This window comes from Lepisma saccharinum, chromosome 10 (genome assembly GCF_977018435.1).
Source record: "Lepisma saccharinum chromosome 10, izLepSacc3.1, whole genome shotgun sequence".
Taxonomy (NCBI): domain Eukaryota; kingdom Metazoa; phylum Arthropoda; class Insecta; order Zygentoma; family Lepismatidae; genus Lepisma; species Lepisma saccharinum.
Genome location: NC_139238.1, coordinates 35,843,942 through 35,871,351, shown reverse-complemented (window position 1 = coordinate 35,871,351; position 27,410 = coordinate 35,843,942). Strand labels below are relative to the sequence as shown.

At 37.6% G+C, this 27,410-nt stretch overlaps 1 protein-coding gene across 1 annotated transcript in view; it reads left to right on the top strand.

Moving 5' to 3' along the window:
- LOC145994067 (uncharacterized) overlaps nt 1-24,631 on the top strand; it is a 136,050-nt gene extending 111,419 nt beyond the window's left edge. Inside the window, exons 6-9 of the mRNA XM_083130152.1 lie at nt 4,489-4,571; nt 8,035-8,162; nt 11,095-11,174; nt 23,604-24,631. Coding sequence (XP_082986278.1) covers nt 4,489-4,571; nt 8,035-8,162; nt 11,095-11,174; nt 23,604-23,801 — 489 coding nt within the window. The 3' untranslated portion in view covers nt 23,802-24,631. The remainder of the gene's footprint in view (nt 1-4,488; nt 4,572-8,034; nt 8,163-11,094; nt 11,175-23,603) is intronic.
- The last annotated feature ends 2,779 nt before the right edge of the window (nt 24,632-27,410 follow it).

Genomic DNA, 27,410 nt, shown 5'->3' with positions numbered 1-27,410 from the left:
TGTGTGTGGGGGGGCTTTGGCCCCTTAATTCCACCTTGGATACATGCTATTAACAATAACAGTTTTATAGAACATTCTTCGTCTTGCCTCGATAATGATTTCTCTCTTTAAAGTATCGTCACATTATCTTATTTCACACCACAAGAAACCAAAAACCTCATTTTATCTAGTGTAAACCGAAAACCTCCCCCCCCTTCCCTTGGATACGTGCCTGCACACACCCTATACATTAAGTTGGCTAACTGAAGTTGTTCTGTAGGATGAATTTCAATGAAGAAAGATATGTTTTGGTTTGATTTTTGGTTTGAGGTGGTGTTTTAAGTCCACTTTATGCACAGTAAGGCTAATCGGGACTGGACCTACAGTTTAAAGTGGGATCCGAACCACTTGTGCCTCCACCGGGTATTGAACCCGGGACCCCTTGATTACAAGGCAATGACGCTACCACTGCACCATGGGGGAGGCCCCAAGAAAGATATGTAAAGTATACATATTGCAATATACAGGATGAGTCAAAAGTGCCTGACCACTCCTTATAAAATGAAAGGGAGTGTAGATTGCAGCAATTGGTCATGGTAGTAATATGTTAGGCCTTAACTTTTTAGTGCATGTCATGACAACATCCGCCATCTTGGTGACCGCCATCTTGGATCCAACTTCATTTCTTTAAATGGGAAGGGGGACATGTGGAGTATGGTTTTGGGCTAGAATGTCAGCAGAAATTCAGTGGTGAAGTCAGATTTCTGAAAACTTTAATGATAAGGAAGTTATGGGCAAATGAAAGTTACACAATGTGTTCAATATGCTGTCCTTCTTGTGCTATGCACATGTTGAGACCATTCTCCCATGCTCTCTGGACATGGAGCAATATCTCAGGTGTGATTTGTGCACAGGCATCCTGTATCTGTTGCTCCTAAGTGACCCACATCTCGAATCTTTCCGGCATACACGATTGACTACACATGACCCAACAGGTAAAAATCGAGCGAGGTTAAATCTGGTGATCGGGAAGGCCATTCCACTGACCCACGTCGACCAACCCATCGACCAGGGAACAGGAGGTCCAGATAGTGACGAACCTGTCGCCTATAATGAGATGGTGCCCCATCTTGCTGAAAATATGAGGGGAAGCTTCCATCCTCCATCAAAACTGACGGAAAAGTGTGTTCTTGTAACAACTGCAAGTAGCCCTCTGCATTTAAATTGTCATGAATAAAGAATGGGCCTATGATACGTGTCCCCCAGATCCTGGTCCACACCATAACTTTCTCAGCACTAACCATATTGCTCAGATCTCTCCACAATGGGTTCTCGGAGGACCAATACTGCATGTTCTGTTTATTCACTTCCCCATTCACTTAAACATTTGCTTCATCAGAATGCAGAATATGCAGTGCAAAGTGCGGGTACTGGCGAATTTGCTCCACAGCCCATTCACAAAACTACATTCTCCTATCCGGGTCATCCTCAGAGAGATGGTGCTGCAGCTGCAGCTTGTACGTGTGCCACTTAACCATCATTAACACCCTGCAAATGGAACTCTGGCTGACACCACATTGCACAGACATTCGACATGTGTTGCACTGCCGAGACTTGGCAAACGATGCTAGCACTGCCATAGCTGTTCCTTTGTCAGTGGCAGTTCTGGGCCTACCAGATTGTGGCCTGTCCTGGACTGTACCGCTCTCTTCAAACCTGTTCAGCAATTGGGACACTGTAACGTGCGACACTGGGTTCCATTGAGGGTTAAATTCATTGAAATCACGAGCTACAGCACGGGCACTTCTGCACCCCCAGAGCTTCATGATCTTGATTCGTTCAGCCTTGGTTAATGGCATGGTTCAGCACCTGCAAAGGATATGTAATTATCACTTTCATATGCCCATACTTCCTTATCATTAAAATTTTCATAAATCTGATTTCACCACTGAATTCCTGGTGAAATTCTAGCCCAAAACCATACCCCACATGTCCACCTTCCCATTTAAAGAAATGAAGTTGGATCCAAGATGGCGGCCACCAAGATGGTGGATGTTGTCATGACATGCACTAAAAAGTTAAGGCCTAACATATTACTACCATGACCAATTGCTGCAATCTACACTCCCTTTCATGTTATAAGGAGTGGTCAGGGACTTTTTACTCATATTGCAATATGTATTCTTTACATATGTTTCTGCATTGAAATTCATCCTACAGGACAACTTCAGTTAGCCAACTTAATGTATAGGGTGTGTGTTACTGAGTTTATGTTTGCGTAGCGCAACTGTAAGTTTTGCAAACTTACCTCAAGTTTTCCAAGAATTAACCTTTTCCCCAATTTTCTTATTTTCTTCTTCTTCATCTTCTACAAATTAGGCGTGATCGGTCCCAAATGTACCTCGTTGGAATCTGTGTTCCATAAGCTTTCCAACGAGGTATAATTTGTGATTCTGGAATGATTAGTAGAGGGGCACAAAGGCCGCCAACTTGAAGCTCTGCGATTTCCTTCAAATTTTGGGCAGGGTCTAAAGGTTGATACTATAATTGGCATTATTTCTAAATCTGAGGGTGCAGGACAAGATCCAAGTTCAGATTCGTCTTCAGCAGCTAAAAAACTAAAAGGAACACCTTCTTTCATGCAAAAAAAAAATTTCAAAGTTAAATTTTGTTGAACAGTGTATCCCGAGAGAAATTCTTCATTATGTACTTTCTTTAAATATTAACCTTGGAAACTAGCTCGTAATTTTTAAAATGCTAAATATAAATGTTATTGACAAGAATCAGAATGTGAAACCTATTTCTTATGTTAATTTACTATCTGAAGCTAACAAATAAACAGAAAAAGCTTCCAGTCCTTAAGAACTGTTTTGAAGGAATGACTGGACTAGTACCAGCTGTTGGATAGTTCTGTAGCAAAATAAAGGTATCCCTCTAGAGAAAAATCTGACTTTAAGAATATATACACCTAACTTATTCATTTAACCCTTAGATACCCAAGCAGTTTTCCTGGTATTTACACCAAAGCCCAGTATGGTTTCAATGGGAAATTCCATACTCAGGGTTGCTACGTGTCTGGAAAATCTGAAAAACAGGGAAATGTCAGGGAATTTTGCAGATCATCTGGAATTTACATGCATTTTAGAGTCTGCAAGAGAAAGAGTTGCAAAATGAAGAAGCAGTTCACTTCCACTTCTGGATTCGGTGCTTGTGATTCCACTCCCAAAAAAGATTCAGTTTAGAAACTTGTTTCTTTCGTTGCTATGATTCTCAGTCTTGTGCAAAATTATGGTCCCTTCAAATTTATGTAATAAATTTTATTTTTTATGTTCATATTAGAAATAATATCAAAGTAAAACTTGCAGTCCAGATATCTGATTGATAACTAAAGCACATTGACAATATGATCATAATAATCAGAAAGGTTGGTGAAAGTGAGGTTTTCGTTTATTATTTTATAGATCTTAGTCTTGTTGGCATTTCCTATATAATTCCAAAATGCAATAAAAATTTCTCCAGATGCTGTGTACTTATAAATGTAAGCAAAAAAAGCAGCATTTTTTACAACACTTAAAATTCGCCAAGAAATGAAAAATTGTGTCTGGTTTATGAACTTTTTCCGTTGTTTTTATATTGTGGAGATCTGTTATGGTGAAATAATATACCTCTGTTACCTTATCCTGAAGGCTAGATGCAAGTGATTGTAGCACCCAATGCATTTGATGCCGATTGCAATTTTACATTTTACTCTTTGAATTTTTACATGTTCTTGTGTGTGTAGAATGAAATTTGCTAAAAAAAAAAAAAAAAAAGTTGTGAAAGTGAATATTTATAATAATTAAGGGATTATATATTTAATTGAAAAATACAAGGTTCAAAAGCAAAAAGCATGATGATAAACATGTCTGGAAAAATTTCATTTTTGGACTGGAAAACCTGGAAATGTCAGGGAATTTCATAATCAAAAAATTGTAGCAACCCTGGTGGTGGTAGATGGTGGTAGATGGGATCCACACTTTTTGTCACTTTTCCCCCAACCTATGTTAAACCTTATCTACCAAGGGAAAGGAAAGTTAACTGTCCTTGCAACCCAGTTTTGGTACCTTGCCCACCCCCATCAATTTTAAAACCCAATCGCCGCCAGTGGTCCAAGTTTAACTGGGCAGCTCACGCAGTTGTAAATAGTAAGTTGTAATGTAAGTTTTATCACTTATACTGAAGACTGAAATCACAGCACTTAAAAAAAGATAAAAGAGTTTGGAGAAAAACAGCAACCTCTGCAGCTACATGCAGTTTCACAAAAGTAGTGGCAAAATTTGCACGTTGGTTTCCCACGAAAACAGCGTTGCATGAATGCAAATGAAGCACAGAAAGGCATCACCCACATATCACAAGACAACATTATGACGCCGATTGGCAGCATCAGCACAAAACATGTTAAGCATGTTTAAATGCCATATGGTGTAAAATGGTTCTCTTAATGCTCTAAATTGTTCTAAATCTCAACAGGAAATTCCAGATGCAAGCCAAGTAGAAGCATTACGGGAGACAGAAGCAAATATTGTTGCTCCGGAAAGCAGACCTCAGGAGAGGTAAGAGTCGCATAGACTACTTCCATTTTTTTGTTCCACTTTAGCAAATACCGGGTGTACACAAATGAATATCAGAGTTTTAAACTTGTATATTTTCTATGCTATACACATTACAGATATGAACCATATATGAAATTAAAGAGTAACTTACCAAGTTTCGATTGTACGCAGGCGCAAAATTTGTTTCCTAACTCTGCCGCTTGGTGGACCCATTCGTAAAGATGGCAACTCCCGAGCGTAAGTCTTTGTGTGTGTTGGAACTCACGAAGTCTAATTCAGTTGTTACAGTTCAACGGGCATATCGGCGAAGATTTGGAAGTGACCCCCCGTCTGACAACATTCGTAGGTGGTATAACCAGTTTAAGATGACAGGATACTTGTGTGAAGGTAAAAGTTCCGGATGGCCACGTGTATCAGACGAGAAGGAAAAGCATCAGAATGGCTTTCTCGCAGTCCTAGAAAATCTGCGCAGCGGGCGAATAAAGAACTAGCAATGCCAACAATGACAGTGTGAAAAGTGTTAAGGAAAACACTACAAATGAGACCGTACTGTCTGTAGCTGTTACAGGCCCTAAAGCCTGTAGATCATTTTTCTCGTAGGAACTTCTGCACACAAATTCTTAATCAAGAAGATGACGATTTTCTTAGTTGTGTGATTTTCAGCGATGAATCCACATTTCATCTAAGTAGAAAAGTTAAGACACATAATGTTCGTATCTGCGGGTCGCAGAATTCATGGGCACATACATGATTCACCCAAAGTTAATGTCTTTTGTACAGTATGTAAACAACAAGTTTATGGGCCATTCTTTTTTATGGAAGAAACTGTTACTGGAATCGCATATCTAAACATGCTACAAAATTGGCTCTTGCCACAACTGGAGGATAAACAACACATCATTTGGCAACAAGAAGGCGCTCCCCCTCAGTTTCATAACATAATGCGGGAATGGTTAAATGAAGTTTTCCCCCATCGTTAGATCGGTTGTCATGGCGCAGACGACTTGCATCTTCTCCAGTGGCCTCCAAGGTCCCCTGACCTCACCCCCTGTGACTTTTTTCTGTGGGGCTATGTAAAAGATCATGTTTATGTACCACCACTACCTGCCAGCCTACCTGAGTTGAGACGCAGGATTGTTGCAGCAGTAGAGTCGATTACACCAGACTTGCCAAGTTTAGTGTGGCAAGAAATGGACTACCAGCTGTATGTGTGCCGTATTATGAATGGTGCCCACATTGAACACTTGTAATGTAGGTTATGAAAACCTGGTGAGTTACTCTTTCATTTCATATATCGTTCATACTTGTAATGTGTATAGCATAGAAAATATACAAGTTTAAAACTCTGATATTCATTTGTGTACACCCTGTATTAGTGGCAGTGGGAATTTTGTAAGAATATCATCAGAGATATCAACATTAGTTCAAAGTGGTATCGGGTCAGCCTTAGTTTTATAGTTTTATGCCTAAAATTTACCTTTCAATGCACAAAAAAATCATATTTAATTTCACTTGGCATATGTCTGTAACACAAATAACAAACTAGAGCAAATGCAAGTTTGTAAATCAAGTTTTGAAATTCCAATATACTGCTTCGAGTGAATGGACCAAGATACAGCAGACTATATTTTCTATTTTGCTTTGAAGTAAGCACAATTATGTGCATTTCAAGCTACACCAGGAATGTAACTGACTGCTAACTTTGCATCATGATGATTAATAGAGAAAGATGGAAAATCATGTTTAAAAAATTAAATTACAACAATGCTCTAGTTTTCTGTTGCTTAAAATAATCATTTGAGCAGTAGCAACATTACATCAGAAACATTTTGGGTACGTAATGGGGGAATTGAGAGAAGAGTGGCACATGAATGCACATGATGCACAAAAATTCTCAGAAGCTTGAAATAAAATTGGAATCAGTAAGATACATTTATTTTTCAAAGTGCAGAATATGAGGACTTGTATTGATGTCTTAACCACTGCGACACATACATTTTAACCATATCTTCTGACTTTCAACTTTTTTTGGCGTAAGGAATTCTTTGTGCTTCCATTCCACCTTTGAGCTCTTTCACTCTGGTGTGTGACGATGTCTCATCATAGGTGAATATCTGTTTCAGAAACAACTGGTAACACTTCCAATACTTATGAATCTTTCTTTTTTCTAACAATATATTAATGGTTAATTGCCTATCATTCAGGATGAGGTTCTCTTCATATTGAATATTGACATCATTCACTACTGTAGCTATTGCTGAGCTGATACCAATTTGACCCAATACTCTTCTTACCAATAGCACTACCAATACTTGGAAACAAACATTTTAAAGTAGTTCAAAATATTCATAAATGTTAAATAATTGTTTTTAATTGGAATATGCCCTATTATCAATATATCAGAGTCTTGCTTTAAAATATTCATAATTTCACATAATGATTATTCAATTTCAAAATGTATTTGTTCCTGCAAAGTTATTGCCAAAATAACGAAAATTAAGCATTTTGTATAATTTCCAGGATATTTACTATTGCACTAAAAATTATAGATACTAGAGTTTGGACTCCAATTAAAAATTAACCAGTAGACCTACATCAAAAATAGGAATTGTAGCTTTCCTGGCAACGTGATTCAAACAAGTGTTCTCGGGTTACCAGCCAGGTTAAGTTGATGTTGTCTTCCAACATTTCGAGCGCATACATTGCTCTCATCATGAAGGTATATAGAAATGGAGTCCAGTGTAGGGTTAAATATATGAATATTATAGGGCCAAGTTTGGACTCTGTCTTCTTATTGGCTCGCTCTAGATCCTGGTGTTCTACGGTAATTGGCTGGAGGTTTGTTTTTACCGAGGAGTGGGTTCCAGGCATGACTGAGCTGGAGTTTTACATCCCTGTTGAGTTTGATGCTTTCCTGTTACGGTTATGGCTTCTTTTACTCGTCGGACCCAGTAACCAGCACATTTGGCTATTATTTTCATGTCAGCAAATAAAACCCAATAAGAAGACAGAGTCCAAACTCTGCCCCATAATATTAATATATTAACTGGTCTCCACTTCTATATTCCCTAATGATGAGAGCAACGTATGCGCTCGAAACGTTGGAAGCCAACATCAACTTAACCTGTCGCTGTCGTTATGTGGCTCACAGTGGCAGCCCACAGTTCAGCAGATGTTACTGTGCAATCTTACCACATTCAACACACATCTTTGCTCCAGAAGCTACTGAAAACAGTAAACACTGTCGAGCTACCAAAAACAGTAGATAACATTAGCAGTACAGTTCAGCTACGGAAAACAGTAGACACAGTTGGGCTACCAAAAACAGAAGAAAACATTTGGAAGCAGTACAGTTCAGCTACTGAAAACCAAAGCTGATCTTTACTCAAAAACTTTTCTTGGGATACATATTCTGTTGAAGTTGAGTAAAATGCAATATATGTCACAAAAGCTTCCCTTTCAGCATGGTTAATCCCGTTATGGTGTTATACCAACGTCTGCAATGCATAGGAGTAACACCAGAGCGTTATTCTATAAGAATAAGAAGTACTACGTATGTTGTTTTAGATGTGTTGGATTTTGTGGTCATAGGTAAGTTAAAAATTACATTAGTATTTTTTATTTCCTTTATATCATCTTGGGGTGTTCACCACACCACCTCAGATTGGTATCTGTAGACAAATATAAGAACACATTTTACAATTGTGGAATATTAACATGCTGTGCATGTCAAAAATATTGACCCCTCTGCTTAAATGCTTGTAAATTTGTACTCTATGAGGGGGAGGAGGAAAGTCTAATATACCTCATTGGAAAACCAGAAGTATTTGCATTTAGAGAAAAGGAAAACAGAGTGATTTTAACTTTGTGTTCTTTATTCAGACAGAAATGCTTGAAATTTTTTTTTCCATAATATTTGTTGTAATTGAAGCTTGTTTATGTAAAAACATGTTGGTCGTATCCTATGTTTGTTAACATATGTGGAACCGTCATAATTAATGCTTAATTACCAGTTAATGGATTTATATGTAAATACATATATATGTATCAATCTGAAATTGGTTATATTTTGTATTATCTTTCACATTATGGCATGTAGATTCAAAAAATTCTATCCTTATTTTCCATATTTGTTTGGAATGACTGACAAGGTCCTAAGTGATGTTAATTAAACAAACAAAAGTTTATGGCCTTTTTCATACCCTCCCATTGCATTGATTACAAGTTTTTTTGATATCCGAACAACAATGTTTCTTTTTTTCTTTCCCAATTTTACACCTCCCAATAGTTTGCTTTTGCTATTGTAAAACACTTCAATTCCTGTTTATTTATTTTTTTACAATTGTTGTCAACAGTAGAGAATGAGAGCTCAAGTATCGGCTCCTGGTTATTACAAACATTATTTTGGCAACGTTACCTCCAGAAGACATTGAGAATTTGAAATACACTCCCATTACTACTTGCAATATTGAACATAGTTTTAATCAATTTAAATCCATCTTAAGATACAACAGAAGGAATTCATGTTAGAACCCTTACACCAAAATTTTGTTCTTCATTGTTTTGGAAAAAGGAAATGAAAACACATTTTGTGTTGAAGATTAGGCACACACAGGAGATGTACTACGTAGAAATTTTCAGCGAAAAATGCAGGATCGACCAGGACTAGAACCCGGGTCTCTGGCATACCATGCCATTCACATTTCAGTCTTGTCACATTTTCTAGCTGCAGAATGTTATCTAAATGATACTAAATTTATGGCAATGGCTAAGTAGATGACATGTTCTCTTTGGCTCTCCTAATCAGGCACTAGATATCAAAAATTTTGTTGTGAAATTAATGCAAGTAGTGCTCTACCACTGAGCATTTAGCATTTGTACAATTTTAATTATTAGAAAACAACAGTGTATCATTTACAAAAATGTTAAACTGATGTAATATTGAAGAAACAATAGATTTCTTTAATCTCATAATGAGACTCAATTAATCAGCCAATATGCATATTCAATGGTAATAGTCATATAGAGATATTCAGAATATTAATACAGAAATTGATGTTGCAGCAAATAAAGGCCTGTAGGTATGATTATTCTAATTTTATTAATATAACATGGCAAACAAGAGTACGAAATTCCAGTTTAGTAAAGAAGACACTAGACATAGACTAGCTCCTAGAGTTAAATTAATACACATTAATTTAATTAAGGCCAAGTTGACACAAGCACATAAGAGGAGAAAACTCTTGTGTATCGTCAAGAAATTCTTCAGTAAAATAAATGCATCTAAATTTAGATCATCTAAATACTTTAAACTAAATAAACATATGTCAATTACTGTGCATCTTTTATGCAATAAAAAAAACAGTGCATATATTGTTCAGTGCTTAGCAAAATAACAGCGGCCAAATTGCTCTTTGCTATTTTCTTTTTATTTTCACCTTCGCGATATTTTCCATATCTTCGGTATTTTCAGTATTTCAGTCATGTCAGCCATGCAAGGGAGGGTGCAAGGTGGCCAATATCCCCTGAGAAATGAATGCAGCCAAAAATAAAGATTTAGTAAATGAAATTTCATTTCAGTCCCAGTAATTTTCATTAACTTCCAACAGTAGTTACCAGTAAAACTTGCAGAAATATGATAACTTCAAACATTAAGCAGTGTTTAGGGTAAGATGTCATCTCCAAAAAAAAAAAAAAATTAAAAATGCAAAAGCCCATGCCTTCAGTATTTTGGTCATTAGATTTAATTCGGTTTTGTAATAACTGAAACCTAGTATTAACAACAATAGAGAATTTATATGTTGTTTTTTTGGACCATTTGGAACAAATCAATTGTGTTACAATTACTAAAGTAAGAGCCCATATTATGTGTTGATTTATTGGACTGGTAGCTTATTTTATAAAGGGAAAGTACTCTATTGCAGAGATCCCTATTGTAAATCTGAGCCCTGGATACAGAACCTACTGTTCAAAAGATACTCAGAAATGACATTACCACCATTTGCTATTTTTGACATTTTCGCAACTGTGTGTAAACTGCATTCTTAGAGCTCATGAATGAAACTATCTCAGCATTCAAGGGGTTTAAAAGTAGGTTTGGTGCTCAAAAGAGAAAATAGAACATTGGTAAATTTAAAATGTACGCACAACTACTGTTGTTTAACACGAACATTCTATTATTGGAATCTCCTTCCAAACTTTATTTTGATGTAATCTGTGTGGATTTAATATTTCCAGAAGAGGAAGTGTTTGCACAGATAGCTGCCTGAAATGTGCTTATATGCACTATCTGATGGGTGTCTAGGTTTAGGAAAATTTGTGAGCTGGATTTGGAGCTGGGAAGTGATAGTATGAATATTTTAGGACATTTAGGGTTTTAAGGCAACCTCATGAGTACGATTACATTACAGTAGATATTGGTAAGTTTGCCAGTACTTTCATTAAGATGGTATTATTAAAATAGTGTGAAATTTTGTTCATCCAAAAATTAATATTTTCCATGGCTTTTCTTATTTCTCGTCAGGACAAGGAAGAAATAAACCGTCTGCAAAGATACAAGCAGCCATTGAAATGAATAGATTGATTTCATATTACTATTTAGATGTAAGTGATTTTTCTAATTTTCTTATTGTTTTATTAACATAAAAATTTAATTAATTTACCCTTGAAGAATACATTGTTAACCTGGAGCTTCCCTTTCTAAAGCTGATCCCATTAATTATGCATGAACCATTTAGTATTTGACATTTTATATTGTCTTGGCAGAATGTCAGCTCTTTCAATAATTGAAAAAGTTTAGGAGCCCAAGTAACCAAAAGTGGTTGGCCCAACGTTAGGCAAACCGTACTAAAAATGGTTGGCCAAATGTCTGAAGATACTGTTGGGCAACAGTGATTTTGGCCATGGTTCGAACATTTGTTGTGACATATATATATAAACTTAATACAAATTATTTGCATAAAATTAAAATTAACACAACACTTTCCATGGTATCATTGTTTTCAAGGCACCTTCATGTGGTAGCACAAAAAATGCTTTCTAGTTTACTTTGTTTCACACATTTCATGGAATTTAGTCTGCACATAACATTGTTTATTTTATATATACATAAATAATGAACCACTTTCACAAGAATATCTGTAAGAATGCTCTTTTTCTGCTACAACTAAACAGACAAACAATAAGCAATTCCCAACACAGAAATATCTTTCATCCATGGCAGCTGACAAAGGACTGGTAAATGACTACAAGTTATAAATAGCTTCTATTCTTAATTAACAAAATATTACGTTACGAACGTGAAGTTTCATGTTTAAGCCTTGTACATTGGATAGTTTTATTATTAATAATTTCAAAGGCTCACTGCTTTCATTCACTAAGGGCATGGGGTCTGGAGCGGAGATGGTAGCATGCCACTTCTTTGTCCATTCCCAGGTTGCAGTATTGAATTTTCTCCAGTTTGGTGGTGCTGGTGTGTGTCATCACCTAACCAGCTCTATCATAGAAAACACTACCAAAGAAACCCATGCATCAACCAACAGAAACCAACACCGAACCTAGACAATGGATAGGTACACCCAACTTGGCATCTCATCCTCCTAAAAATCCTACACCACAAGAAGAAAAAGTGCAGTCCCCCACCCATGCAAAGTACAAGAATTACACCACACCCAGCAACACAACGCAGCAGACAGACAGGCCAACTCCTAAACCACCACCTGACAATGCCACTTGACAAGGAATGCAGAAAGCACAGCAGACGACATGACACAAGCCAGGGAACCCACACCAGCACCACCAAATGGGAGAGAATGCAACTACTGCCACAGAGGAGCAACCACGATTTTTTGTCTGGGGGGGCAAGTACCAGAATAAATGCACCAATAATAATAATAATAATAATTTTAATAATAATAATAATAACAATAACAATGTTATTATTATAATATTATTATTATTGTCATTGTTATTGATTTGCTTTATTTTACTTCGTTTTTGTGCCACTTTTGGCTAATTTGTGAAGATGGGGATGAGACATGATATTATGAAATTGATGAATGGACACTCACAAAGATTCATGCCCAAGCCAGGATTCGAACCCGGAACCAACATTATTATTATTAATAGTAGTAGTAGTAGTAGTAGTAGTAGTATCGAAGATGTTATTACCCTCGTAAATTATGCAAAAAGGGAATAGAGAAGAATTATTTTTTCAACACGTTCAATTTCACATTAATAATGGAAAACAAGCACACAAAATATTTTTGAAAGACAGAAAATGCATTCCAAATATAATTATTTTTTACATTAAGATGTATAACTTTCATGCACGATATATCTTTCACATATATGCAACATGGAGCGACGTGGACACTAAATTGTGTGTGTATTCAAAGTTTCTATAATACATGTTATATACAACATATACAGGGTCCTCCGTTCAGCCTTGGGTGCTTTGTCGGCGGCATGCTTAACGGCTGCCCAGATGCCAACTCCCGTCAAATCGCGTGCAATATCTCCGCTATGGAAACAGCTAGCTTAGAAATGTTTTCAAGTTCTCAGAATTATAGTTACAATTACATTCAAAGTAAACATGTTAATTGTCACGGGGGATGTTGGAAATGTTGTCCTCGTGCATCCACTCGTTTTTGGCACGGTTTTAGGAAATTTGTGGGCTGATCCTGGAGATTTGTTTTAAATTTTATGCAATAATTGGCTAACGATTTGCCATAAAATGCCTTTTCTTGTTCCTTGGCCAGATAATGTAGGCGTTTATGTTTAAAAATCGCCTCGTGACATTTCTGAGTGGTATTCATTGAATGATTGATTAATTTGTTGTTTTAAGTCCACTTTATGCACAGTAAGTCTAATCGGGACTGGACCTACTGTTTAAAGTGGGATCCGAACCACTGGGTATGGAACCCGGGACCCCTTGATCACAAGGCGACGATGTTACCCCGTGAAATTATTGGTACCTTATTAAATCAATATTGATTACTGCCTGCAAAAAAATTGGATCCAAAAATTTTCTTGCTCACGTCATTGTTCTCTGTAATGCATTGATAATTACTAGAACCACTATGTGCCTGAGTGAGTGGTATTCATGTTTCACAGGTATAGTGTTCTTTTGTGACTGTTTTAGTCACAAGTGCTTCTGTCGAAGATAACAGCTTTTTCAGTGTCTAATCCATGAAAATAATGAAAAATGTTCAGCACGTTTACTTTGATTTGATTTGATTTATTTTACTTCGCGTTTTGTGCCACTTTTTGCTAATTGCGAAGATGGACATGAGTGATATGATGCAATTGATGAATGAACACTCACAAATATCCATGCCCAGGCCAGGAATCAAACCTGGGACTCCTGGCATTGTAGGGCGATGTGCAGAACGATTAGTACCTATTTTGTATTTTGTTCTTATTTGCCTGCTTATTTTGCGAGTTTTTAGTGCCTATCAATCCTCATCCTGTTTATAAGCCCTTATTTAACCTCCCTTAGATTTGTAATAGTGATGACCGTGGATGGTGTAAATTATATAGGACACTGAAAAGTCTCATATAAAAATTATGTAACATTTTGAAAACAGTTAGTAATTAAACTTGCAAGAATTCTTTCAGTCTTTAATGATGAAAACTTTTCTTAATCGCAGAGACTTTATTACTAAAAAAAAAAAAATTAACAGGCAAATTATTGTGTGGGTTCGAGCCCCACAGGCTCATTTAAGTTGACACCACTGGCACTGTCCCCTATTTTTGTTTCACTAAACTACAATAACTTCATTACGCTGGGTGTACTTCTGGCTGCATGGCAATACTGGCATCGAAAGCATAGGGACGGGAGGGCACGGCCCTTAATAATTAAGAAAAAAATATTTTGGAGGTTGGCAGATCGGACTCTAAGAGATGCCAATTTTTACTGTAATGACCTACTATGTTATGATAATATGCAAATTCATTCCTGCAACAAATACAGTTACAATCATTAAAGTGTCAATTACAATTATAATAAAAAAAACCACATACCTTGTCACAAGATATGCTGGAAATGTTGTCCTGATGCATGTTTTTCGGAAATATCCATTTACATGCAACAGTTCAGCTTCTGAAGTTGCTAGTTTTTCTCCTGTTATTCTTCTTCAGTTCTTGTAATGTCTGAGGGTTTGTTGCATTGACTTTATTTTACAATTTCCCCATAGATAAACACCTTACTAACGCTAATAAAATAAGTCTGGGTGATGAAAGAGGAATGGGAGAAGAAGCCACATTAGTTTAGGGATTGAGATGTTGCGGGTTCGAGTTACGAGATGAGCGTGAAACACTTACGTCCATGTAGCCATGCACACTGAATCGGTTGACTTCACTAAATTTGGTGGGAAACTGGGAAATGGCACAACATGCGATAAAAATGTGAGAGAAACATTGCAGAAATGTGACATTGTTAAAGAAAGTTAAATTTAAACAAGGCTGCAAATCTGAAACTTAGAAAGTACAACAATGGAACAAAAGCTCTTTCTCATTGATGAAAAACGACAGATGAAGGAAAACACTTCTTGTAATCAAAATGTGATATAAGTATTGTAGGCCAGTGAATTGTTTTCAAAGAAAATTAAATTTGGAAAAGGCTAGATATCCCTTTTCATAATGAGTTCAACAATGAACGAAAGGTCCCATTGTTGCTGGGAAAGGAGAATTAAAGTCACAGTGTGTGATCAAAATGTGATAAAAATATTGCAGGATAGTGAGTTTTTTCAAAGAAAATTAAATTTAGAAAATACTAGATATCCTTTTTTCAAAACGAGTTCAACAATGGACGATAGGTCCCATTTCTGCTCAGAAAGGAGAGATAAAGTCACCTTTTTATTTATCAAAATGTGATAAAAGAATACTTTCTTTTCAAATAAAATTAAATTTAGAATGATAGGCTAGATATCCTTATTCAAAATGATTTCACAACGGAAGTAAGGTTCCATTGTTCCCTGTAAATGGAACCTTGCTTCGTTAGAGAAGAATATTAATCGTGGATCAATTGCCCCACCACTAATATTCCCCATAATTCATTTACATAAATTTAACCGACTCTCGTTCTCAATTTGTTCACAAGGTTTCGTACGGTATTTCTGTAACAGGCACACCTGGGAATTCTGTTGAAAATCGTCTACGAACATCCCTTCAATAATTTGTAATCAGATACGAATAGTACGTAAAAAACGTTTTGTTGTATTGATTCATTGAGTTGGTGCTTTAAGTTCACAGTAAAGGCTAATCAGGACTGGACCTACAGCTTAAAGTGGTATCCGAACCAGTATGCACCTCCACCGGGAATCAAACCTGGGACCATTTGATTACAAGGCCCATCAGGGAGGCCCTACGTTTTGTTGTAATGTGTGCATATGTGCCATTATTAAAACTATAGCAAAACACTATATGCTTAATAAACACTGTATAAAACAATAGAAAATCGCGAGAACACTTGTAACACATACCCACTTTCAAAATATGACTGAACTGAGATCGCAAAGTTACTGAAATGGAATGGGGTTAAGAAAGAAATCCACAAGTTATGCTCAAAGCCATGTGTTTCAGTTGGCACTCTGGCACCACGAGGTGTTAGGAAACTTAAGTTCCCTTTTAGCGTGTCTTGTTACCAAAGCTACGCAAAATTTCCTAAAAACATGCCAAAAACGAGTGGATGCACGAGGACAACATTTTCAACATCCCCCGTGACAATTAACGTGCTTATTTCGAATGTAATTGTAACTATAATTGTGAGAACTTGAAATCATTTCAAAGCTAGCGGCTTTCATAGCGGAGATATTGCATGGGATTTGATGGGAGTTGGCATCCGGGCAGCCGTTAAGCGTGCCACCGTCAAGGTGCCCAAGGCTGAACGAAGGACCCTGTATCATTTAAATACATTACACAACCAATTCATCCATCTCACAATAAACCAACAGCTGAAATTACATAAACTGTCTCCCAAATGTGCAGGCTCCCTTTCCTCCAAACAATTGTTCATGCATTTAAGACAAAATTAATTAAGACAAGTCTTATTTCTCTGTCAGGGAATTTAAAATGCATTACAGAGAACAAAGACATATCTATTGTGAGTGAAGCGAGCAAGAAAATTTTTGGATCCAATTTTTTTCCAGGCTGATATCAATATTGATTTAATAGGGCGCAAATAATTTCACGGGACGCCAATGCATTCTCTCTTTTACAACTTTTGTGCCTCCCTGATGGTGAAGTGGTAACATCGTCGCCTTGTGATCAAGGGGTCCCAGGTGTGATACCCGGTGGAGGCATATCGCAAAGTGGTTCGGATCCCACTTTAAACTGTAAGTCCAGTCCCGATTAGCCTTTCTGTGCATAAAGTGGACTTAAAACCACAAATCAATCAATCAATTTTACAACTTATTTTCATTTAGATCGTTTGGCACCCAGGGCTGACTTCTGCCACCCCCTAACTATGGTTCTGAACTTGATAAGACCAAGAAAAGTAGAAGGCATTGCGAGCAAAGTGAGCAAGAAAATTTTACAAATACTGTTTTTATTTGCATAAATTTGAAGTTGTGGGTGGTAATTGCCCCCTGCAGGTACACTTGGCCGTCAATGTTTGCCCCCCTTGCCCCCCTAGAACTAATTTTGGTTCAAGGTTGGGGGGGCAATGCCCCCCATTGTTGCGCCACTGTACTGCCATCCGGGAATGAACAAAGAAGTGATGCACTACCATCTACACTCCAGATGCCGTACCCTTAGTGAATGAAGCAGTGAGCCTCAAAATTAATCGATAAAAACTATCCAATTGTGGAAACAAGGAACTTTATGTACATAATACTTAAACTGTGTTTACCACATCCATCATGACAATATTATATGTTGCTGTGCTGTGACCGAAATATTTGGAAAGAAACACTGTTACACATCATTTATTAGGCCTCCCTGATGGCGCAGTGGTTGCATCGTCGCCTTGTAATCAAGGGGTCCCAGGTTCGATTCCCGGTGGAGGCACATAGTGGTTCGGATCCCACTTTAAACTGTAGGTCCAGTCCCGATTAGCCTTACTGGCATAAAGTGGACTTAAAACAACAAATCAATCCAATCCAACATCATTTATTTTACACTCTAGAATTTACAGCATACTATTAAGTATGATATTAACAGAGGTAGTATTTTTAAAACTGATTTTGAGTCATTCCCCATGGTATAAAAGGAAAATTCAGGTGATGCAAAATTCTTGTATACGATTTGCATTGAACATAAGAAAATATGAACATATCCTGCCTCATTTGAACACAAAGAAAATATTGACAATGGACAGAAGAAGGCATCTGCACTATATCACCTTCATAAACAAAATTTTGAAAGTAAGTAAACCAGATTATGTATTTAGAAAACTTAAAATAGGCACTCAAATACACTCACACTTCACGCGAGGGCATAACAAACTTTTTACATGTCATTACAGTACCGCCTCCTTCAAATCATCATTCTCGGTAAATGCAGTTTCAACCTGGAATAAATTACCCATAACAATAACTAACCAATCAACACTGCATGCTCTTAAATCCACAGCAAAGGACTATCTACTATGTAAACAGTTTGAATCTAGAAGCACACACAAATAAAAATACATCCCACAATGTATTAATGTCAATGTAAGAATTTGATATTACTTCATGTCAAATATTTCTATTTTTGCACCATTAAACATTAACAAATATGCGTTTATGTGTACATGTGTGTGTGCCTATATATACTTACTTACATACTATATATACTTAAAATTGTATTTAGAATTTAGTTTTATGTAGTTTTATTCTGTATAAATATACTCATTAATTGTATCTTTACAGTTCTTATTTGATTTCAAATTGTCCATACGTTTTTCTTTCATCTTTCTTACTTATTTACTATTATTATTATTATTTTTGGTTTTGTTTCTTTTTTTCTTATTGGATATATATACCTTTTGTAACTGTAGACTGTATTCTGACAAGGGTTAGGTGGGAGAACAGCGTACGCTGAACCTCACCCGCTCAATAAAGATATATTATTATTATTATTATTAATGCAAATGTTGGTAACAACTGTTGGCCCAACATAAGAAAAATTTCAATTTGCCAAACAGCATAACAAAAACCATAGTTGGCCCAACAATTCTGGTTACTTGGGAGTACTGTCTGACTTAATTTAATATGGTAACTTGACCATGGGCTAGGGAAGTAAAACCTCTCATTTATGGAATTTCTAAAATATATTTTTTAAAGTTTCCTTACACAGTGTGTGGCAATGAATTGGGCAATTTTGCAACACTAGATATAGCTAGTTGGTACGTCAGTCCCTGCCTTACCATTCAATTATGATAGAGTCAATGAATTGGACGCAGCATGCATTCACTGTAAAAGCATATTACAAAAACAATTAAACTTACGTGTCCATGCAGTCTTTCAAGTAGGTTACACATAACATTGCTTAGTATTCCGGCAGGAATTTGAACAACCTCTTCCTGGATCCAATCTTTAGAAGCAATTGCCTTTAAGTTCTTAATTGATGTTTTTGATGGAATGGACAGAAGGCACTGGAACATGAAATGAAATATTAAAATGTTTTCGAAGTTGTAAAGAATTCAACTTCATTGTTGCCAGGACCCCACATAAAACTTTCTGGTATTAATTCCTGAAATACTGACATTTAAAATTATGAAATATTGGTCAAAAGTCTTTCTGCATCCACTTGAAAATGCTCTCAGTATGAGGGCTTAGACTTTGACCTACCTATCCCCATTGCTTTCTAATGAAATATATTTCCCCAGGTGAAAACCACTTTGCAAATCTTCAATTGAAATGTATTCTTCAGTCTTAATTTAGAAATATATATTCTCAACTGGTTCTGCAGTTAAAGTATATGTTTTTGGAAGCCAAAGGATCATGCCCAACAGAAGGTTGTTATCATTAAAAAAGAATATAAAAATTCACAAATGAAGACTATAATTTCTTGACTTTGATAACTTCACAACAGATACCAGGATCAGCTCCCCGAGATGCAAGTAGTAAACAGCAACTTTTGACTGAAAGAGGGGGAAGCCTACATGCAACCATGGCTCAGAGAGTAAAGTTTGGCAATAATGTGTATATGTGACTATGGTATGTGGCAAATGAGAAGCAAGAGAGTGCATGTACACAACCAAGTAGGAAAGGATTAATTGTCGCAGGGAAATGCAACATATCTCTAAAAAAATAATGTGAATGAAGTTCATGTTTTCTTTGCTTTGGGGTTAGTAATGCATTCAACAGCATACCTCCTGAAAAAAAAGCTCTGGTTATAAACATCATTAAGTTTTATATTTTAGACTTAATTCATATCAGTATAACAAGGATATAATATATGAAAGGCTTGTGAGTAAAACTTGATAAACCACAAAAGTATGAAATGGAAAACACAGTTGAAAGTTTGTCCATTTTGAATTTGAATTCGAATTCAAAATTTTGGGTGCATCAGCACTTAGGCTATTTTGAATCTGTCATGTTATATGGGGTCCAGCCCCTTACCATAACTAAAATAATATAACTGTAATGTCATATAACTAAAATATTAAAACATTCTGACAGGTTAAAAGCTGAGGTTGTAAAGTGGCACTCGGCACATACGAGGGTGTACCATTAAGTATGGCACAACATTTTTTTTCCGCAATGTTATTGTGGCTGGGACATTGAAATTTTCCGGACGACCAGTAACAGCTGCAATGGAACGGAATGTTACAACCAATTCTCAACAACCAGCGGATCCATCTGAGAACCTTGTCAGAGCGATTCAACATTTCTTATGGTATAGCACAGGTGTGTGCAGACCCTCTGATTAGGGGTAGGGGGGGCAAAAGCCTTGAAAGTTCAATCTGAAAAGAAAATACTCATTTTATCTCACTGTTTTAGTTTTATTGCATTGATGTGTGTATGTATGTATGTATGTATGTACATATATAACATAGTATTTAAATACATCACATAATCAGCCTCCCCGATGGTGCAGTGGTAGCGTCGTCACCTTGTAATCAAGGGGTCCCGGATTCGATACCCGGTGGAGACACATAGTGGTTCGGATCCCACTTTAAAAACTGTAGGTCTAGTCCCAATTAGCATTACTGTGCACAAAGTGGACTTAAAACACCAACTCAATAAATCAATCAACATCACATAATCAATTCATCCGCCCCATAACAAACCAACAGCAAAATTGATATAAATTGTCTCTGAAATGTGAACACTCCTTTTCCTCCAAACAAAACTGTTATAGCAGCAACTGTCTGAAGTACTTAATTGTTCTTACTTCTCTCTGGTAATTTACAATGCACTACAGAAAATAAATTGCGAGCATAGCGAGCAAGAAAATTTTTCTATCCAAATTTCTGCAAATTGAAAACAGTATTGATTTAATATGACACAATAAAATTCACAGATCGCCATGGCATTCTCTTTTACAATTTTTCTCATTCAGATTGTTCGGCATCCAGGGACAACTCCCGCCACCCCCTAACTAGGGCTATGAACTTGACAAGACTAAGAAAAGGAGAAACTGCGATCGAAGCGAGCAAGAAAATTTTACAAAATGTATTTTTGTTTGTATAAAATTGAAGTCAAAGGGATTGATTGATTTGTTGTTTTAAGTCCACTTTATGCACAGTAAGGCTAATCGGGATTGGACCTACAGTTTAAAGTGGGATCCGAACCACTTGTGCCTCCACCGGGTATCGAACCCGGGACCCCTTGATTACAAGGCAACAACGCTACCACTGCACCATCGGGGAAGCCTGAAGTCAAGGGGACAATTACCCCTTGCACCCTGAAGGTGCACCTGACCATCTGGAAGAAATTATGCAAGAAAGACGTGAAAACTAATTCCATTTTCAGTATGCTTTTGTCCTGCTATTCTTAATTTCTGCTAGTCTTGCTTTCTCTTCCTTCAATGTTTGCCCCCTAGAATTGATTTGCATCCAAGGTTGGGATAAGACAATTCCCCTCTGCCCACTTGTGGTTCCGCCACTGCCCCCTCCTTCCCCGTAGTTGCTTGGAATTTTCATCCGCTTGAAATACTTCATTTTCTCCAATAATATTGTTTAATAACAGCGATAAGATTCCTCCACACTAAATTTCTAGGTGAAAGTATAACAATGTATGGGCATGGAACGTCCAGAAGGGGAAGCAAGGATGACCACACCTCCCTCTTCGAAAACGAATATCAACCTAGAAGCATATAATTCACACGTATAATGTGATTTCAGTCATAGTAATTTACATTAATTAATATGTAATGGGGGACGCAAGTATGCGATAATTTCAGATTCAAGCAGTGTTTTTGAGGGAGCAGCACTATTATCTGGGTAATATGCCCCATGGAAAAATATCTTGCTTGTCGCTACGTGGAAAATCTGCAAACGCCCGTGATTAGGGGGCAATTGCCCCCCTTGCCTCACCATGTGCACGCCTATGTGGTATGGTATGCGATATTCCTAGTTGGCCAATGCTTCAATTTCGATGAAGAAGTGTCCGCAGATGGCTGTATTCCCAAATGACAGAGTTCTATGAACAGGGTACATTGAAACTAGTGCTACGATGGAGAAAATGTGTTGAAAAGTAGCTAAAAGATGTGGTTTCATTGTGTATAATTTATGTTGTCTTGCCTATTAAACTTCTTTTTTAAAAAAGCCTTGTTAGTATGCAAAATACAGTCCAGGATGTACTACATGGAAGTGAGGTTGACAATTGGGTGTACTATGTGTACCCTTTACACCCCAGTTTGTCCATTACATTGTGACTTACATGTTTCCCACGCGTTTCTGACTGTCACTGGCTACTGAAGGAATTAATTCGCTATTGACAGCAACCAGAGACTGCACAGCAACTGAATCCAATGTTAACTCAATTTTGAAAGTAGTGTAGGTTATCATGTTTTACTCCCGAGCCAATATATATATATATATATATATATATGCACTCTTCACTCTGGTGTTGAATACCTTGTGCACAAAGTTGACTTACAATAAAAAAAATGTTACATTTAACCCAGGAAACACAATGAATGATGATTGGCAGAAACAGTCACATTTCAATGAGAGATGACATAGCATTTAAGAAAATGACAGATTTAATGTTATAGCTGGCAGAGCTCTGGATGAATTTCAGTTTTACTTCATATTAATTATTGATTACAAATTCATGTAGATTTGAATTATGTAGTGAAAATTATGCAAGACCAGAGACCAGATCTGGGATCCTTGTATTTCATGCCAGCACTCGAAAACAGATCTGTCAAATCAACTTCTGTCTTCACCACAACTTTGTACTCTGTGTAATTTACATCCATTCCAGATATACAGGCTTGGTTGGTTGATTTGGTGTTTTAAGTCCACTTTATGCACAGTAAGGCTAATCGGGACTGGACCTACAGTTTAAAGTGGAATCCGAACCACCTGTGCCTCCACTGGGTATCGAACCCGGGACCCCTTGATTACAAGGCGACGACGCTACCACTGCGCCATCAGGGAGGCTCCAGATATACAGGCAATTATCATGGAAGCCATATAGTAACTCGTAGTGTTGGCAATCAAAATTTTCACTAGCTTCTCAATAATCTAATATATAAGACATAAGCGAGTTAATAAAGATATATCTGCGAAACTTACTTGTAAATGTTCTATTAATTTCGGTGGCCTCTGCCACCATCCACCTAACAGCAAAGCATTGAGTTCCCAAGTGGATGGTGGCAGAGGCCACCAAAATTAATAGAACATTTACAAGTAAGTTTTGTGGATATATCTTTAGTAACTCGCTTACGTCATCAACCGCATTGTTTATTCCCCTCAATATGAAATCTAATAGAAATTCTCAGACAGCTACTTCTGTTTGAATCACTAACATGATGGTCATTCCCAAAATTTTCAGTATATGAAAATTTTCAATGATAATCAGTACATAACTTTTTTGATATTTTTTTGTGTATCCCTCCCAAAACAAAGCTTTGAACTATCTATTTCTACAGTTACAGGTTTCATCTGTAATCACAGAGGGATATTCAAGCACTGATACACCTGTGAGATGTCCAGAAGAACCATTATATGGGCCACATAATCCATTAATCCACTCCCAAAGTACCTACCATAGGCAGCAGGGTCAGAATATACCAACATCTCTGAAACCTCAAATTCAGCAGTCACCATCTGATGTTTCAAAACAGTAAGCTTGTCGCAGGTGTGATAAGTCAAAAGTGACATTTCTTCATGCTTCCTGTCAGCTTTGGTTACTCTGAGGGCAAGTTCTCCATGTCCTCAGTGTGGTTAAATCCTTATTTAGTGTCATGCACCACTCAGCTAGTTCTTCTCTTATGTTAGCTGATAATAAGTGCCAAATTATAGTGTATATTGGCTTGATGACCATCACCAGTGAAGTGGTGTCCGCTGGGCAGGGTTTTCTGGAAGTCTCAAGCAGGAGGATATTTGCACGTACACAGATATCTCTTGAAACAGGAGCAACAATCTTTGTTTTTAACCATATCCATGAAATCATATATTTTGGTACATGATATGCATATTAGAAGTTTATTTTGCATCACTGAATTTAACTATTAGCTAATAAATGTAGAGAACATTTCATTATTTTAGATCATTCTTAAGAGTATATAAACTTTTTTGTTTTTATTTGTAAATAACTTTAATATCCTTAGTAACCTTTTAAGAGAAATTAAACCGAGAAAACCTTGATTACATAGAGTCTTCTGAACATACAATTCACTAAGTGTCATTTATATTAATTTTTGTGCATATTATTTTGTGATACAGAGAATTTTCTAGTAACAAGTTTTAATATGGGAGTGTCCATTGCAATAAGGTATGTTCAACTTTATCTAGATATATAGTTTCACCAGTTATTTTTGCATAAGCTTATGAAAAATCTTCCAATGTGTTTTTACAATTTTATCTCTTGTCAATGGTACTCTTTGTTTTTAACAATATTCATGTAATCCTATATTTTGCATAACTCGGTACATGATATGCCTATTAGACGCTTTATTTTGCATTACTGAATAAAATTTCAAAAAAATCACTAAAAAAGCATAATTAATTAAGTGCATAATATCAGAAAGAAAAGAAGGGGAGCGGGATATTAAACAAATATATGTATTTCTTAGTGAAGTTGTAAATATTTTAATATTTTAGTGATAAGTTAATCAGGACTGGAACTACAGTACATATAAAGTGGGATCCGAACCACTGTGTGCCTTCACCAGATATCAAACCTGAGACCTCTTTATTACAAGGTGACTACTTTACCACTATACCTTCTGTACAGCATGTAACCATATGAAATGAGCAGTTGGCATTATTGAAGTAAATGTAAAATAATGGTTTTTCCATATCATGTACACAAGCTAATACTAAATTGCAATATGCCTCCCTGATGGTATAGTCACCTTGTAATCAGAGGTCCTGGGTTCAATACCCGGTGGAGGCACATGACACAGTGGTTCAGATCCCACTTTATACTGTAGGTCCAATCTCGATTAGCCTATCTGTGCATAAAGTGTAAACCTATTGACAACACCGTGAGGAGAAGAGTGGTGGAGTTGCAACGGGATGGACTCAGTGAACGGGAAATAGGGTGCCAACTGAACTTACCCAAGTCAACCGTCCACTACATCATCAAACACCACCAAAATACGGGTACTACAGAGCCAGGTAAGGCCCCCGGTCGAAAATGCCTGCTGAGCATGCGTGACCTACGGATATTTAGGCGCTATATCCAGACCAACAATCATGTTTCTGTGGCCGAATTACGACTGTGGACTCGAGAACGCTTTCACATTGAAGTGTCAACCAGAACCATTCGCCGTTACCTACAGCGATGCGGTTACCGAGTGTACAAGGCGAAACGTAAACCCTTCCTTTCCATGTTGAACAAAGGCAATCAACTACGGTGGGCACAAATGTACCGGAGATGGACATTTCGGCAGTGGAACAGGGTTTTGTGGACGGACGAATCCATTTTCAATGTTGTGTACGGGAAAATACGAAAAACAGTCATTTGTCGGAAGGAGGAACAGAATGAAGCAAAATGTTATGCACGTCGGGTACAGAAACCTGCGTCAGTGATGGTATGGGGATACATGACGGCATCTGGGGTTGGCCCACTACACGTCTGTGAGGGCATTGTGAATGCACATGCCTATACACGCATACTGGAGCGGCATCTTCCCACAGTGCGAAGGCACCTGTTTCACGGGTGGCGTCTCATCTTTCAACACGACAATGCCAGGCCTCATACAGCGCGGCTGACAAGAGAATGGTTGAATCGCCATCACGTGCGAACTCTGCCATGGCCACCATCGAGTCCCGACCTCTCGCCCATTGAGAATGTGTGGCGTGTTCTTAAGCGACGTGTGCAACAGAGGGGACCCACGACAGTGGCTGCTCTTATCGCCTGCCTGCAGGATGAATGGCACCGCATCGATGTGGAATACCTTGAACGACTCGTCCGCAGCATGCCCCGATGTATTGCCACAGTTATTTGCCGATGGGGCGGCATCACACCATGGTAAACAGGATCTCCTCTAACAGTGGTCGAACTTCAATGTCACATGTAGATGGACGAAAATGTTTTATTTTGTGTGGACACCATACATTGCTGCGTTGCAGCGGAAATTTATGTTTTCCTTTGTTCCATTTAGCCTGCTAAATAAAATATGTTCAGCATATGCATGTGTTCTCCTTCTTTCACAACGCACTCCTATATTTGTGACTGGTCGAACTTCATTGTCACTAAGGTTGTATATGCTCCACTGTGTAGTAGGGTGTCTACAGCATTTTGTGAGTCTGTTAGGACCCGCACCATGTATGTGGGTCCGTTGTTATTGCGAATACGGATACATTTGCGGATTTGTACACCTTCGCATTCCAGTTCCTCAAAGATCTCTTCGTCTGTTAGGCTAGGTTCTACACCCCTGATGACAACTGATAGTAGTGGGGATTTATGTGGTGGTGGTGGTTGTTTTTGAGTGGAAGCATTCAGTGTTTGGATGTTTGCTTTGGCTCCATAAATTTCAAAAGAAGCTTTGTTTCTAATTAGTTTTGCAAAGTCTGGATCTGGTGATTTCAATATGATGCCATTACGGGTGAACAGTATTTGTGAAATTTGGGCCCTTGGCACATATTTAGATGTTTGTTGGAATACCTGTTTTGCTGTATTGTATTTGGTGTCGTAGTTCGAAAGAAGGAAATTGTACAGCACTGGTGTCTGTGTGTTTACTTCGGTCTTGTTCTGTCTGGAGTCTGTTCGCTCTGTAAGTTTCTGCTTTTTGTTGGCAAGTGGTGACCTAGATCGATCGCGGGAATCCATGGAAGAGCTTCGGGAATTTGGGTTTTCAAGCTTGTTCTGGCCTCTGGCTCTGACATCTCTAGGGACAGTACCCCCAAGGGGGTGCCCCTTATGCATCGCTTCCTTTGCACTACTTTGCTATCGGCGAGTGAGTGTGGAAGCTGCACTTGCACTTGGAGGAGAGTCAGAGTCAAAGTCTCGGAACAGACACTTACCAAACAAGATTTTGGAACCAAACAGCCAATGAGAAACGAGGACAGAAACCAGAGCCAACGAAAGAAAGAAAGGATTGGTATCTCTAACTACTGTGACCAGAGCTCCACCGGTGAATGTTTTGGGCTACAACCTAGTTGCAGCCACCTGTTATAACATCAACATCTCTTAGTGCCTGCTTGAACATATCTGTGCTGGATTCCATCGGCAGTGACCATGACCCAGTGAAAATAACCTTAAATCTTGGTAAAAGCAATACGAGCAG